The following is a 17,614-nucleotide window of genomic DNA, read 5'->3' on the forward strand; positions in this document are numbered from 1 at the left end:
ACGGAGATTGTCGTTTTGTACACATTTTTTCTGATCTACAGACATTGATTAGAAGTTAATTTCTGAGGGTGCACAATTCTCGCTATTCGCAATAAGAAGGCGCCGCCAGCGGTTTGCGATGTAATCGTGATGTATCATGGGAAAAGGTCGACATCCAAGTCCGCATAATACTGAATATTACCATGCTATTACATAGGAACACGTGACAATATTTTTTAGTTTGTCAAAATAAAGGTGTTACACGCGAATCGATACTCAGTGTGATTTGAAATGTGCACAATTAATTTTTTCTCTATCGATTTGCGTGTAATACCGTTAAATTGACAAACTAAAAAATATTGTCACGTGTTCCTATGTAATAGCATGGTAATATTCGTATTGCGCGGACTTGGATGTCGACCTTTTCCCATGATACATCACGATTTTCCCATGATACATCACGATTACATCGCAAAATTGAGTGACTCCCTCTTTTTCCAACTAAACTACATCTGGAACATCACCCTGTGGTTGCCTAATGTAATTTGCTACATTTATAAGCATGTGATGCATGTAATGCAGCGTAGAGTCTAATGGAAGTTAATGTCCATGTATACGGGAGCGAGTTCCAGTTGTGCAGTCTTTGGGAAGAACTTCTGCTGGAAGCAATCTGTAATGATACGATGATACTTTTTGATGGTACTTTTGGGGGAGTGGATTAGGATTTCTGGTATTATCATTGGTGCTACGTTGATGGAGTTGAGGTAATTCCCTTGAGGTAGTTCGCAAGCTGAAGGCGTAAAACTGGATATCCATTCTCCGGTTTACCGTTTTCCATGTGATGACTGTCTGAAGCCTCGGGGCTGTTTCATGGTTGGGTAATCACCTGTGTATACAGCAAAAAGGAACAAAAAACAATTTAGTTGTTTCAAAGTATGAAAATCAAATTGCAGCACTCGTTTTATACAGTCTGAACAGTCGTGGCGGCATCAGATATTTTTGCCGGAGGGGGCATTTCATTAAATTTCCACAAAATTGTGCCACAAGGGGGGAACTGGAGAGGGATTACTAGTACCCCCGGCATGCACTGCACCGCCACTGCTGAACACACAATCACATCACATGAACAGGCAATAAATGAATTTTGTATTTGAATGATTTCTTGCCCTGTTTTGTATACGGTACACATAAATTTTTAACTTCCCGACCAAAAACACGAGTTCCAAAGGAAATTCATCAGGTGGATTATTTGTGTTTAATTTGGACAACCATGTATTTACATGTAGAACTTTGTTGTTGTTGGGCTCTGTCAAGTCAACAAATTACAAAGGAAAAAACAATCATGTTGTTTACCCTTCCTACATGATGCACAGATGCAGTACACACTACATTACAGTTAGGCCGTATAAAATTAATGGTTTGGTTCTCGCCCAGAGGATTTTCATGAATTGATGAGGGAGGGAGGTGTTTTTTTTTTTTTTTTTTTTCAATGTAAAATTAGCATTGTCAGTAGTTTTCGGTCTTCTCCAACAGTGCTCGAGGAAGCGATGAGGCCTTTTTTTTTTTTTTTCAAATGTGAGATTCTGAGGATAAACTAGTACCACAAAAAGACTTGGAAGTGATGCTTGTTCTCTAATAAACTTATTCATATGTATGAAGATTTCATAAATCATTCCAAAGTCTAAAAAATTGAAAAATCTAAAAAAAAAAAAAAAAAATCTGACAAATCCCAGAAATTGAGGAGGGAGGGACGAGAACCAAAATATTAATTTTACACGGCCTTAAAGGGGGGTAACCCTATTGGTTTTGGATATGGATTGTCTTTAAAATTACATAATAATATCAAATATCGCCCCCTTTATGCTGCTTTGTGAAAAACCAGAGCATTTTCGGCGTAAATGTGAATAAATAGCCAAATTTGCAATCCAATACCTTGGTATACGTGAATTGCATTCTGGGTAGGCAAGCAACAACAACCATTTCCGTTCGTATGACGAATTTAATGCTGACATGCTGTACAATCAATGCCCGGCCCGTATTGAACGAAAAATATTTGTGTTTTTTGTACCGTTTCAGAAAAAAAGGAAACAAAATATATTTCCCTTGCAATATGTACATTTCAAATGAATATAAAAAAGTTTGGGTTAAAAATGGAGAGGAAAAAAACATTCCGACACGGATTTTGAACCGGTTACCTCTTGGGTAGAAACATGAAGCTGGCGCTAACCGACTGAGCTAATCGCCCGCTGCCTCCATCGTGGAAATTTTATAATTAAATACGGCACACCGTCTAGACGCGTCTCCTCAGCAGTTAGTGTGGTTCGCTTTTTTCACAGAATGTGTATGACGTGAAACCAAAGTAGCTGTTGAGGCGACTGATATTACGAGCTATTTCGTTCATAATTCCCGCCCAGAAATCAAAGTATTTACCATTGTTTACAAACTGGTATACCTGTAAAAGCCGACGTGTTTCATGATTTCTCCGAAATACATCGACTTGGAGCGTCAAATTTCAGGATAGTAATGAGAAAAATAGTATCTATTATGTGATACCAAAACCTCATCAACAATGAAAAAATCGGGGATGATGCTGTCGATCGGGTTACGGACATGGTTAATACACCAGATTATTTTAGGATTTCACTACATTCATAACATTCTAATTTGCATGTACCACTCGGGGTGTCATCTCATCTCAGCTCCTATTAAAAAAAATTTTGTCAGAATTAAAAACCAACCCACAACTATTTATTGGGAAAATATTCTTTGAAGAAGAAATAATTACAACGATCGACATGAAAATACAAAGCCAACAATTACATCACAAGCATGAAGTCTACGTGCAGCAATGGCCAATGCTACAGCTGATTTTATCATGACGAATGATGACATAATGCACGAATATCATTCTTTGCCTGGATCCGGGAAGTCATCTCATCTCGGAAACAATGAAGGATGTACTACAAAACATCAGAATTAAAAACCAAACCACCGAGTCAAGTATTTATTCGGATAAAAGAAGGAAATAAAATTCATATTGCGATCGACACGGCATGTGAAAATGCAATATCCACACGCGAATGCATGCAACCAAACAGCCAAAGAAACTCTCTCTGACCCGCGTACCGGGCTCAAACCAAGTAACAATCGAATATTTAGGTACACAAAGACTCATACTTACCAATATATCCAAAAACATTCAATCAAACTTGATATTTTCCACAATTTCATAGCAGATTCCATCATTCTGTTCTGATCACACTCGCTGTCCACACACCACTCGTGAATCGTGACCTCGGGTTTGTTTACAACTTGGTAGCCCGATATCGATTGATCGCTGCTTTGTATACATTTGGCTGATCCCCGCTTTTTTCAGCAAATTTGGCGAAATTTGGACAACTTTCATTGACTGTTTTGCCGTCTAAACCTGAATCGTTAGTGAAAAAAATGAGCATAGACACGAAGGGGAACCACTGTGAACAAGAGATCGTCTTGATTGCACTAACGATTCAGGTTTAATGCCTATTTAGTGAGTTCAAAGATGGGGAGTTTCAGACGGGAACACACGCAAGAGAATAGGGTGTAATTTGAAACGCTTGCGAACACGCAGGAGTTTCGGAGCGAGTTCTGCTGTATGCAGGGATACTAGCGATATCTTCTCTTGTCTCTTCTGGTGGACGTATTTCAATGTTATATAGCAATATGTGGCGCATTTTGCATGATCGTGTTGCATCGCCAGAAACTAGGTGCTGTGAGGGATAAAAGTCGACAATCCTGTCTTAATTAATGAGTTGAGTCATCACCAGCCTTGCACATGGATCATGTTATTGTGACTTCATTTATGTTAAAATACATGAGACTTCACATCTTGGCTAAATGTCAATGTACTCGATGACCTGAATTAGTTGGGGTTTTGAAGGGAAAACATTTAGAACATTATGGGTTGGGGAAGTAGTCATTATTCCTTGTGAAGTTCAGTCATTGATTATTTCAGGTAGCAAGGTTACTGTATTTGTTTCATTTATAGTGCTCATGCCTCCAATAAGCACCCACCCAAGATTTAGGGATTCAATCATGTTTCACCGTTGTTCAGCACCGATTAACAACGATGCGTCCATGTCGTCTGGGTGGTTTACTTCGAAGTAAAGCGAAGTAAACCACGCATAAACGCGCCGGACGCGAAGTTGTTAATCGGTGATGAACAACGATGAAACATGATTGAATCCTTTCAACAACGTAAACAAGCTAAAGATGTCTAATTCGCATGATTCTTTCATTCGGAATGTCCGTTTGTCATTGCCACTCAACCTTACAAGAAGATTGCGGTATTTCTCGTTGATATCGGCAATAAAACAAAAGAATAAAGCGGTAATATTTAGCTGCTACCGCCAACATAAGAGAGTTCATGTTTACGCATATGTTCCAGGCATGACGAATTTTACGCGCTCGTGCGTAACGCGTAACCTTGCGTTCGCGTATACGCTACTGGACTATGGATTCATCACCGATTAACAACGCTTGGCTCCTGTACAAAGGTATAGGAAGAGTTGTTGAAATTGCAATTAACAGAATATAATACTATTGCACAAGCACCAGAATATCCCTTCTTTGAATTTGTGCATTTGAAGTCGGCAATATGAGGGCGCACTGCAGTGAAATGAATGATTAGTTTTTGGCCCCCACACAATGTGTGGAACTGATGTTATCATCCAAATGGTTGTTTGTTTGTATGGTTCTTTGTTTGTTTCTTTCTTTCTTTGTTTGGCTGTCGGGGTGGAAGCAAATTCTTTAATCCACTGTGCAGCTCCAATTTGAAAATCTACACTCCCTGTGTCAGACAGGGTCTAATTCTGCATAAAACCGGGCAACGTTATTTCTATAGATCTGCTGCGCATTCAAATTGCATTGTATTGCATCGTAATTTCATTTGTGTCTATGCTAATTATGTTTACACAACATGAACTCACATGTTTTCAAGCAAATTCGCCGATAATAGGTGATCAAAAGCGATCGGAATGTTACAAAAGTACAGATCGCATTCAGCTTACTTCATATGAGATGATCTTTGGAAAAATACGGCATAATTTGTCTTGGTGTTTGCGGAATGCCATGCAGTAAAATATTAATACGCTATGCGGCAATTCATGATTGACAACTAACAATCGGTGTGTCCTTCAGATCCTCCACTGTCAATTTCTTATCCACTCACTAATCCTCACAAAAGCTTTGTGTTGATTACGTAATGTGTGGAGGCAAATTGCAATAAGTACAATGAAATAATGAGTAGGGCGGGCTCCGAGGCGAGTTTCTTCTTCATCTTACGTAACAGTATTGTTCTCCAAAAAAACCCGGAAGCTTGTCATTTGGAGCTCTAGCTGAAATACAGCAAGATAATGTAAGATAGTAAATGTAAACCTGTATTTTAGCTAGAGTATCTCGAGCTACCCTGTGTGAGAGATTAAGGTCATGTCTTCCATATAGGGGTGTATGGATTTCAACTGTAATAGTCCAATACAACAGACATTCAAGTAACCTCATTTGAAATTCACACTCCCTGTGTGGAAGATTAAGGTTTTGTCTTTCACAGGGGGTGTATGGGTTTCAACTGGAATAGCACATTATATGTAGCTTTATGGAAAGCTCTCTGTTTTAAAGGAGTATCTCGTGATCCTAACATCCTCTTCTTATGACATTTTTCAGTAGATATCCACGAAAAAAGCTCATTCCCAAAATTTCAGGTGATTCGGATTTTGCGTTTGCAAAGTTATGCATGATTATGTGTATGACACTGCTTCATAGGCCACTGTTGTAATTTTGTTCTGGTGTATCAGACCGTAATTCAAATTTGGCGATATTTTTTTGGTGAACGAATAAATCTGCAAGAATTTTTTTGACATAAACATATGTAGCCAGAGGTTTCCAGTGGTATAAAAATCTCAACTTTTTTTTGGAGAAAAGTGGGTGGATCACAAAATGCCCTTTTAACAATGTAAAATTAAAGAAAAAAAAAAGATTGTTTGCTTGTCCTCCAGCGACCGATCGTAATTTACCACCCGAAGTTTAAAAATAAAAAGTTTTTAAAAACTTTTACCGACCGACCGACCCATGTTTGTGACTGCGAGTTTTTTTTTTTTTTTACAATGATAACAAACTCAAAAATTAAATAAGATGAAGAAATTAATAAAATAGAAATAGTTTTCACCAATAGTTCAAAAATATCGCAAAAAATGGCAAAGATCGATGATAGAGAGGGTCATGGGGTAGGAACTTGGGAATGCAATCAAAAAAAAAAAAAAAAAAAAACGTTTCCCGACCGAACCGACCCAACTCTGAAAAAGTTGTGGAGGACAAGCAAACAATCATTTTTTTTTTGGCCTAATGGCAAGGTGATACTGAGAAATGCACTTGTGAATCATTTCAAACAATATAAAGTGTCCTTAATTCAAGTTTGCTATATGGGATATGCCACTTAATACTGTAGCACTGTTCATGATATGACATGTATCATCTGTGTCTAAAACTATGTAAAACAAGGTTGTTTTTTAACATGTGTTTTTCGCAATTTAACAATGTATATTACATATTATAGGGTGCTATATCTATATGCAGCTTTCAAATTGTAACAAACTTGTCTATCATATTCTCATCATTATATGTGACACAATCTGATTCATGGAGGCCAAAGAAGGTATTTTTGAAAATAGAGTTACTATAATTATAAACTTATACAAACATTATAGCTATCATATACTGAAGGTCTATTAAACAGTTTCATTTGTAGGATTGTTTCATACGATTGGTAATTTTTGGACAAACAAATCCAACATTTTTTTACTCACTTTCTGAGCTTTTGATGACCGGTTATGTCATCTTCATCACAGATGTCCAGGCTCACTGCACTTCCCGCCATGACAGGGGCTGATTTAGAGGGGGCGCCCCCTCTAATTTGTGCAGAGCGGCGCCGCACCCCTAATTTTTGCAGAGCGGCATCTGACTTGTGTGGGCGGCGGCGGTGGGTCGGTACCCATAGCGACCCCTCTTTTGAAAATTCCTGGATCCGTCGCTGCATGGGTAGGCATGTTCATAAAATTTTGAAATTTAATAAATTCATCTAAAATTGCTTTCATTAAAAAGAGAATCATTTAACGTAAAAAATGAGGGGTCAATCATGTATGTAGGCCTATAATTGGCAATGTTATGAGGAAAAGTATGCTCGCCTGAATGTCCCAAAATGGGCCAAATTGTGTGTCCCAGCATTATCAATGGCTTCCTATGTCATAACATGTGTGTATGTACTTTATGGCTAAATTTTTGAGCACGAAGGGCCATTTTACAAAACTTTCATAAATGTTTCATGAAATGTGGCTTTCATTACTTGATAGTATCAAATATTATTCAAATGCAGATTTTTAAAAATCATGCTACATTGGAGTTTTGAGGGTCAAAATCCAAATTTTCTTCATTTTCCTATTGGATTACACAGTTAAGACAGGATCTTGGTGCACAAGTAAGCTTAATGAAGCCCGCCCTCACATGTTCAAAATGTGATCATGTCTAGCATGGGACTTGGTAGTCTCATTCTCATCGGTTGGTGATTGGTTGAGCAGCAAGTCAAAGATGTGATCTAGAGAAAAATGTAAGGTCTAGCATACTTGGTACTTAAGCTATGAAGTTTTGTGATGTCAATTTTCTTATATTTTATTGGTTTTTTTATTCCATATTCTTATTCAATGGGTGCGTCTTGTAAAGAAATCACGTAATTTGATTGGTTTTCTGGTGTATAATATCTCACAATAGTTGATAGTGATATTAGTCAGGCGTAGCGCCACCACGCAATGATGCACGCTTGTTGCTCCTCAATGATCGCGCGATAATGCGTTCGCGTTATACACGTGCTAGAACTAAGAACGCGGTTTGGCGGCTTCAATGTTTGTGACGGTTTTGTTCATTTAAAACAACAGGGATGTCCTCATAAAAGTAACTTTATTTTTTTCTGAAAAAATGCAGTTTTTCTCGCAAAAATTACATTAAAACTGAATAAGAATGAGAGTAAAAGATAGGATTTTGTCTTTTGCCTATCCAATATCGTGCGCCGGCATCCACTACTCAAAATATAGGCCAGCCCATCCATTATGACACGATATTGGATAGGCAAAAGACAAAATCCTATCATTTATTCTGTAATTTTATCTCAATTTCAAATTTGCCGCCATTGGCCTCCATGGACCAGATCGTGTCACATATTAGTCCTTCAGCGTGTTTATACTGAGCGTACGGCTTTTTGACCCGCTATTTTCCGGGCACAAAATACCGATCATAATCCGGCCACCGTTACCCAGCTTGTTTCTACTGAGACCAGAAAGCCGTTTCTCTCACGATGCACGGCATTTTTGTCCTCTAAACCTTAAGTACTGAAACCAGATTTGACGGTTAATTATATCCTAAATTTAAATGTCTCACGGATGGCAGCTCATGGCATATGACTCTACAATCACAATTTAGTATTTTCAGTAAAATCCAAATTGCATTAATTTACCAGTGGATCTAGTAATTGGCTATTATGATAATTAATTTACAGCTCATATATAACCAACTCATTAATTATAAAGATATAACCAAATCATTAACTAAGGGGCCTATAAAGAAGTAGGCCTAGACTAAGTAAAGTCATATCCATTTTACTTCATCAAGTTCATGCGAGTCACACATGTGTCCAGTGTATATAATATCGGAAAGAAGGAACCTACTACATCATAGGCCTAAGCTAGACTATACAAGTAGAATATAAATCGCGTTATTTTTGCAACACGCATGACCTCGACCCGGCAACTGATGACACGGCTTGTTTCTACTGCGCAGATTACACGCTTTGATTCGGCATGATCCCCTCAAGAGGTGGATCACGAAAGCGAGCACATGACACGGCAACCGATTACCCCAAGTCGTTTCTACTGGGCTCGTTACCCGGCACGGCACGGCATGGCCCGGAATTTTACCCTCAGTAGAAACATGCAGCTTGTTCAGACTAGTGAAAATGTTCCATTTAACGTATTATTTGGAGTAACTTCAGAATAGTGGTGGAACTATATAATACAACCATTTTGCAGAGAAGTACTGGGGTTCTTCCCAATGTACAAAAACAATGTAAATGTATAGGAGCGAAATTGCAATAGTTTGTAAGAGGCTGAAATCCGTCGCTTACTCTCTGAAGATTCTAGCTTGTTTCTAGTTGTTTCTTACCCGGGTATCTTGTTATTTAAACCTTAACCCTAAACCCAAACCCTAAACCCTAACCGTAACCCTAACCCTAAACTAGGGAATTAATAAGATTGCCTAAACCCTAACCCTAACCCCTTATTCAAAAGTGTGTAAAAAACGAACCACGGTTCTTCCCTGCATTTTGACGGCAAAATATACCTCGGTGGTGGCCTTGTCTAACCATAAACCTGATCTCTTAATCCTAATCCTAATCTTAACCATAATCCGGTGTTTCCGTCGTGTAAGCCATGCAGAGTTAGACTAGGGTACAGACTTAATAGAGGGATTAAAAGATTATAATCCCTCGATGATGTGACTAGTTTTGGTGATTTTTTACATAAAGATGAAACCCATTATGTTCAATTTGCTCATACTAATCGCAACTTTTCTAATAACCCTAAAACCTAACAGATTTCCCATCTTTTGGAGTGACAGCCATTATTCTTCAGTCTTGACCAGTTTTTGACGTAAAGCCACACCTTGATGTTATTGTCCCTGCCAAACAAAGTTTGAAAAGGGGACTCAAACGAGCTCCGATGTATGTCCAGGTGTGTGTGCACAACATGTTTGCCTTTTGCAAAAAAAAGGTTAAAAAAAAGGTTAACCTGGCTTCTTTTGTTGGTTTCTCCCATGTTGGTTCGCACACAGACCTTTGTTCCTAAAAAATAAACAATTTTTACGTTTTGCCTTTCCAAAAATCGATCAGGCTAAGGACGACCGACCAATAACAGTAGTGCGAATTACAATCTGTGCAAATATGGTTGCGCGCAATCCAAATACAGCGGCTAGCACTCTCACAATTTGTTTGATGCACAACATGGTGCGCGTGGAGGTTACTAATATTTACGCTGACGGCACGGAGGTCCACTATCGAATGTTAGTAACCGTGTTCAGCGTTTGCGTTTTGGCAAATAAATAAAAATGGTTGGATTGCATGTATCACGTATATTAATGAAGTTATGAATTGTTTTTAATGTGTAGGTTTTCAATCGTAAGCCTTTTTTTTGTAAATGTGAGGTTTCATATTAGAGTACACAGATGTCACAGATGACATAAATTACACAAAACAATTATGGCAAAATGTGAATGTTGAAATCTTGAAATGATATGCACTATAGGTACCATTATAATCACTCAGTGTGATATTGGGTAGGCATGTTATAACATGTAAAAATAAATTTATTTCAGGATATTTTAAAATATGGCAATAGAGCAAAGTGTTTTGAATTATGGGACATTTTTGGCTTGAGTTTTTTTTTTAATCATTAGGATACTTCGAAAAGAATAATTGCATAAGTAGTGTTTGTGATTTATTCCGTCAAAAATGTGATAATTATAACAAATCCTGAAACCAAGATTTTTGAAATTATATGTACATTGCTTCAGTATTAATAATTATCCAAATATTAGGAATTTATTAATATTTATTAGTTTTGTGTGAAATATTATCAACAAAAATACTAGCATTCTTTTGCTTGACATAATTGATCCTATTTTTGTAATCTTTACAATTATAAACTAATCATTAATATGACAATATAATAATTAATTATCCCAAACAATTAGCACATACTGAAGTTGTTGGTTAACCCGATTGTGTCAATGTACTTTGTGACCTCATAATGAGGTGGCATATACCCCAGGTGGCATTCAGACACGTAGCATATGTGTTTATATCTGCCATGATATGTCCTAATGAGGCCAATCTATTAGCCGATTAACGCTAATTTAATTAGAAACAGGTGGTTAATCACTTGGATGTTTTTCAAGTCTATGTTTCAATTTAGTCAGCGACATTAATGTGTGGTTTGTTGGGTTGGGATGTGAACTAACAACATCAATGGGATTCAAAACAATTTTTTGTTTTAGACATATTTTATGAAGCTTTTTAAGGAATTGGATAGATCTAGCAATGTTTGCATAGTATTTTTTGTGGGATCTGAGAGCACGTCAGACATATTGAATTGCATTCTGAATACAAGGAATGTCCTGATGATATTAAATAATTTATATTTTTTGAAATTTGGGATATAAAACAAATTTTATGGCAAATTATAAAAATTTGATATTTTTAAATTTTTGATATTTATAAGTCCTCGAAGTAAACTTTATAAATCTAATGATAAGTTCTTGAAGTGTATGTAGCTGGGATGAAAAGCCCACCACCAATTGAAAATTTTGGCTTTTCATATTATTGAAGATATACATGTTTTCCCAAAAAGACCTATTTTTTTTGTTGGTGTTTTGGGAAAAAATCTATATCTTCAATATGAAAGGTTAAAATTTTCATATGATGGACGGCTTTTCATTCCAGCTACATTGTACATACACTTTAAGTACATATCATAAGATTTATACAATTTACATTGAGGATTAAAATTTCAAAAATATCAATATTTAATCATATGCCATAAAATGTATATTACAAAAATGTATATAGCAAATTAAAAAAAAATCATAAATTATTTGATATCAGAAGGACAAACCTTGTGTTCAAAATGCAATTTAATTTGTCTGCAGGTCCCATAAAAAATATGTGAAAATGTCACTATCCAAGCCCTTAAATTATTATATTGAAGCTTTTTAAATATAGATAGTTCATTGCAAATTGGAATGATAGTGATTTGTATGGATTCATATGATTCAATAATCATGCTTTTTTACAGCTTCATATCAGTATATCTGCATGGATATGGGTTCATCATGATTCGGCATATTTTGTTGTCTGCGTCGCATACTGTCGTAACTCTAAAGGCTGCCTAGTGTGATTTTTTACATTTTTTTATGTTGTCATGTAATTATGAGATACACTATAAAATTAACTTAGTATTAATTTTAAGGTATTTGTCATAATATTATGTCATGAAAGAAAGAAGCATAGTGAAATAGAAAATAACAATGTGAAATACAACAACAATAATAATAAAAATCACACAAGGCAGCCTTTTGAGATATGACAGATGCCCAAAACAACACTTGTTTATGTTTGTTTGTTTGTTTGTTTACCCAGGTTGGTCTGTGAGGGACACATGCTTATCCATGGGAAATCCATGGACCGTTCCAAGCTCATACTATGAAAAAGCACAAGCCTGGATAGCCAGTGTAGGCTAATAAAATGCATGCTGGCATAGATAGCTTTGATAAACAAAGCAAGATATAGCAGAAAATAGCAAGGAAAAGAAGAAAGAGAGAAGGCCACTACCAAACACAATTGTACAATTTTACTCTTAGCCCTTACTTCGTGAGAAAGGAAACTGGAATTCCAATCTCAAGCCCTGATGCAAAGGTGTTAAAATGTGCGACCTGCTATATCATATATGAAGTACAAAATATGCATATCATTTCATGTCAAGCGGAATGATTATTCAAAATAAATTGTCCATAATAAATGATTTGTCTTTGTTAATTCCCTTTACAGTTGATGGTTTCCTGTTTCTTATTGTGGGTACAGCCTTGTACAATGGATTATTTGATTGCTCCTTCCTTCCATGTATCCCATCGGAGCCTCCAACATCTGGTACTTCACCTTCACAAGAGGACGTCCATGGTCAAGATGGGGCCCAGGGTGGATCAGGTGATGCATATGATGAGAATGAAAGGACACCGTTACTCAAAGACAATAAGAATGTGTCAATTTAGAGCATGGATATATATTTTTATAGTTGCTAAATATCGCCAAGTTTACTTTGAAATTTGATCAGATACTGGAAAATAGACACTTGCTATTTTTTTTAATACATTTTTCATCGGAAATAACTCTGTGAGTTGGAACATTCACTAGGATCCACAACATGTTCATCTATCAGGGCACAGTTCTTTAACCCCAATACATTTGTACATTCAATGAATGACCTTTGAAAATTTGGGTACAAAAACTCATACTCTGCAGCTTGAGGTCAAATTTTGCACTATGATTGTTTAATTGAGGTTATCGAACTATGCTATTTGGATGAGGCCATTGTGGACCATAGTGATTGTGAGTCAGAAATCTCTATATTCAGTATTTGATTCAATTTCTAAGTGAGATGAGAGCTGCTGGATGAAGATGTAATATACAAAGACATTCCCAAGTTTGCTTCATGCATTAAAGACCCATTCAGTGATTTGCTCATCCGGACGATCGTAAAATCATCAAAATTCAGATTTTGGTACCTTTGCCATAGATGTGCTAACATAGCCTGTGAGTGGTTCAGCCGAAAGCTGTGTATTTAAGACAAAATAAGACATTTTACACGAACCTGTAATTTAGATACTGACAGTATATAAATTAGCTACATGTATTTGAATGGGGCTTCAACTTCTTCAGTACTGCTTTTTTCTTTGTTTGTCATTTCAAAATACCAAATGACAATTTGAATGACTTATCCTTCACTTTTAAGCAATTTATAAACAATTTTATTTTTTCACACTTGTGCTCGGATCACTGAATGGGTCTTTAAGTGTTGCATGAGGAGCCCAACAGTTGGGCAGCATTTTCATGTGTGCTCGGATGATTGCGCAATCGGATCATGTGAGGCGCTTGCAGTCACTTTGTGCTGTAGCCTTTAGTAACCTCAGGCGGTTAGACTGTACACTCCTGGAACCGCGTAGCCAATCAGAATAGATGTTAGAAAAATATAAGGATTGTATTGAGAGTATAATTGCACTTTGTATAGTTTGATCAGCTTGTAATCGGCAGGCCTTATAACATAGCGACTTAATATCAATACATTTTATTTCAATAAGTGTCTTGTGACATCTCGCCAGAAATATCACAAATTATTATATAAGTCCTATACTTTGTCTACTTTATTTACATGCACAATATAGACCAGACAGGTCAACTATAACACCTTAACGCTGGACTATTTTTCGGTGTAGTGGTAAAAGCCTAACAATTCCCACCGATTACGAGTTGATCAAACTATAGTGTGTAGTGTAGTGTATAGATAGAGCTTGCCCACCTTATTTTAGAAAATGAGAGATCAGGTGCACCTTTTTGCCACCTTCCCCAATCAAACACATTTCTCTTGCATTTGATCATTTTCTACTCTTCCCTAGAAAAATCATTATAATACCAAATCTACACACCATGGAATTCACCATATCACGTCCAAGCACTATTCATCATATACCCCTGCATAACGAAATTCAACAATATTCAATATCCAAAGCAATATCCTCACTACAATAGGTCCCAAAAACAGAAATCCCCACCCACATAATCGCAAATTGACACGTAAAGCTTCATTCCCATTTATTTCATCCAAAACGGTCCTGTCATACACCTTCCCCAATCAAACACATTTCTCTTGCATTTGATCATCTTCTACTCTTCACTAGAAAAATCATTATAATACCAAATCTACACACCATGGAATTCACCATATCACGTCCAAGCTCATATTGGGCGCCCCATTCCTTTTTTAAAGGAATTTTTATTGCCTAATGTTTGGGAATGTCTCTGTAAGTTTTAAAAGATATATAAACACAGATTCACTGCACAGTGTTTCACGCAATGGCGATCTTCAGGTGAATGAATGAAAACATGATGAGGATCTTTCTAAATCAAAATTATTTTGTTGCTATGTTACAAAGTTTTGATTTAGAAAGATATGTGTGGTTTCATTCATTCACCTGAAGATCATTGCGTGAAACGCTGTGTGGTGAAATGAAATAAAATCTGTGTTTATATTTAAAATAGCTCTACCATTTATTGGTATTGAGGACTGTTTGGCTGTCTTGGATGCATCTACATCTTAATAAGTTTTGAAAAATATATATTTTTGTATTATATCATAAGTAATAAACAAACATCAACCTTACATATGTCAACCTCATCAGGTTCAAAAGTACTATTATTGTGCAATTTGCACAAAACTGATGTAATTCCAAGTATAGTGGGTGGGATAATGATTGTTTTCAAGATAAGCCTACTAATAAATTAATGAATTTATACGTCATAATCATAATAAGAAAAATAAATGACAAGAATAAGAAGGCACATTCCAAGAAAGTCAAATATTATTTACTTCCAACTTATAGTAAATCTATTTTTTTCTGGTTCTCTATATTTTTGTTAGTCAAAAGAAGGAATTTCTCTTGAATCAAAACTGAAGTAAATTTGAAAAGTGTGTGTGCAGTGGCGAGCCAGGAGTTTGGAACGGGGGAGGGGGTAGGCACAACTTGTAAATGTACCGACGGAAATATTTTTTGCTGACGGAAGTTGTGATTTGTTGACCCAAATTTTTTTTTGCATGGCTTGAATAAGTGAAGAGAAAAAAAAAGGTTACTAGGCGGTACTAACATAAAAACACACAATTTTTATGTATAATTCAATATAATTCACAATTTTTCAGCATTTTTTTACAATTCTCCCCTTTTCTGTCACCCTGGGTAGAAAATAGTCTATTATTAACCCAATTTTTTTGTTACAAACGCGTTCCCCTGCCCCCCCCGCTGGCTACGCCACTGTGTGTGTGTGTGAGAGAGAGAGAGAGAGCTCTAGAGAACAGTTCTTGAATATGCAACAAAATGATATTTTAGGTTCAGCTTTACTTTGTTTTCATCAATGTAGACAAAACTTTTGTAATAGTTATGCCATTCAACCAGCGTTTCCAATCACAATACCAGAAATAAGAACTGCCAAACCAGTGTCACAGCCATTAGTTTGTAATGATTTGTATTGTTCAGGAAACATTTTTGCATTGCTTACTGAAATGGGAACAGGGGTGCTACATTTGTAATAACCCAGATGGGAAGTACAAATGGTCATTGGAGATGTGCCGCAAACGCAGGTAGCATTTTTGGCCATTTGGTTTATCGATGGGTCAATTTTTTTTCTAAAAAAATAGCCCAATTTTGCCCTCTATAGCCAAAATTTGACAAATATCTTGACAAATTGCTTTTAATAAATTGCATTGGGTCGAATTTCTCGTATAATTGGTGTATGGATGGGTTCACTGTCAAATTCTCAGCAACACATCTCTACCCAATTCAAACTTGAGTACCCCTGGGAAATAACAGGAGGCTGTTACTTATTAAGTCAAATATGGTAGTTGTAATTGTTAAAAAATTGTACAAAGTAAAATAATGATCTTGCCAAATCTTGCCACCAGGCCGGTAGCCAGGCAGACGATGGTGGACTACATTATTCAATGTGGCAAGAGCCAAAAGCGTAAACAAAACAGACATGACGGCAACACTGCCTGCACGATGGACGCAATATTATTATTTTTTCCCGGAGCCAAGTTCCGTTTTTAGCTCTATTGGCCGGGTGGCCCCATTACAGAAAAAAAATGCACAAAAAATATTTCCCAGTGCAATATATATAAATTTTCACATGAAAATAAATAATTTTAAATTCAAAGAAAAAAGAAGAAGACAAATTTTAATCATCGCCGGGATGGGAATCGATCTCGGGACCCTATGCGTGGTGGGCGTAAATCCAGAACCACTACACCACGTTAACTCATTGATACACGGGGAAATTTTCAGTATATATCGTAACATATCGTATGCGTTATTCATACAAAAAATATAAAAAACTACTTACAATGAGGTTCACTGGCGTAACCTCAACGGATTTAGACTGATAAAATAGTGCTTAATAACATACGTACAGTTTTGGAATAATTTGAGACATTTTTGTGTTTACGTAAAACCAATGACAACGCCAAAATTGAGCCAATCTTGGCGGCCCCCTGTAGCCAGGGGTACAAAGTACAAAGATGAAATGTATCTGAAAATGTCCAAATTAGAAAGAAACATGAACAAAAAGGGACCACTTTTTCATGATCTACTGTTCATTCTTAGTATTGTATTTCATTGGTTTGTGTATGCTGTCTATCGCACGGTAGACGGCAGCATCTGCATCATCGCGGAATGTAGCGTGTTCTGTAATAATACACGAACAAGATCGCAGTACAATCCAGAAAAGGGGGAGTTTTCACTGACGGTAACTTAATTTATGCTAAATAAAACAGTGTTTAGTTATTAAAATATAACTGAATGAGAATTAACGATAGGAATTTTTGTTTTTACTATCTTAGCTACCGTGTGATAGACGACAGACAGGTCCAATATTTTTAAAATCCTAGCTATGGACTTCCTATTGTCTGTTTTTCTGCTATGTGGGTTTTTGATTTATATATTTACATGTAGCTAAAAAAGTTATTTTTTATAATAAGAAAACTCAATAGAGTTGCAATAAATAGCTCTAAAAGCTATTGTAAATAGAATTTTGCATTTAGCATGATAAAAATACTTAAAATTTGTTTAAAATGGCTTAAAGAACCTCAAAAGATATTAGGCCTAAAAAAAAATTGTTTGATTGGCGTAACCCGACCTACCCTAAAATTAGGCCCGACCCTAACTTTTTTTATTTTTTTTTTTTCAA

The 17,614-nt window shown here is 36.3% G+C and overlaps 1 protein-coding gene across 1 annotated transcript in view; it reads left to right on the forward strand.

Annotated features, from left to right (window-relative positions):
* The window catches only part of LOC140153692 (solute carrier family 35 member F6-like), a 47,272-nt gene extending 32,822 nt beyond the window's left edge, over positions 1-14,450 (forward strand). Inside the window, exon 13 of the mRNA XM_072176516.1 lies at positions 12,656-14,450. Within this exon, the coding sequence (XP_072032617.1) occupies positions 12,656-12,876 (221 nt within the window). The 3' untranslated portion in view covers positions 12,877-14,450. The remainder of the gene's footprint in view (positions 1-12,655) is intronic.
* The last annotated feature ends 3,164 nt before the right edge of the window (positions 14,451-17,614 follow it).

This window comes from Amphiura filiformis, chromosome 5, assembly GCF_039555335.1.
Source record: "Amphiura filiformis chromosome 5, Afil_fr2py, whole genome shotgun sequence".
In the NCBI taxonomy this organism is placed as follows: domain Eukaryota; kingdom Metazoa; phylum Echinodermata; class Ophiuroidea; order Amphilepidida; family Amphiuridae; genus Amphiura; species Amphiura filiformis.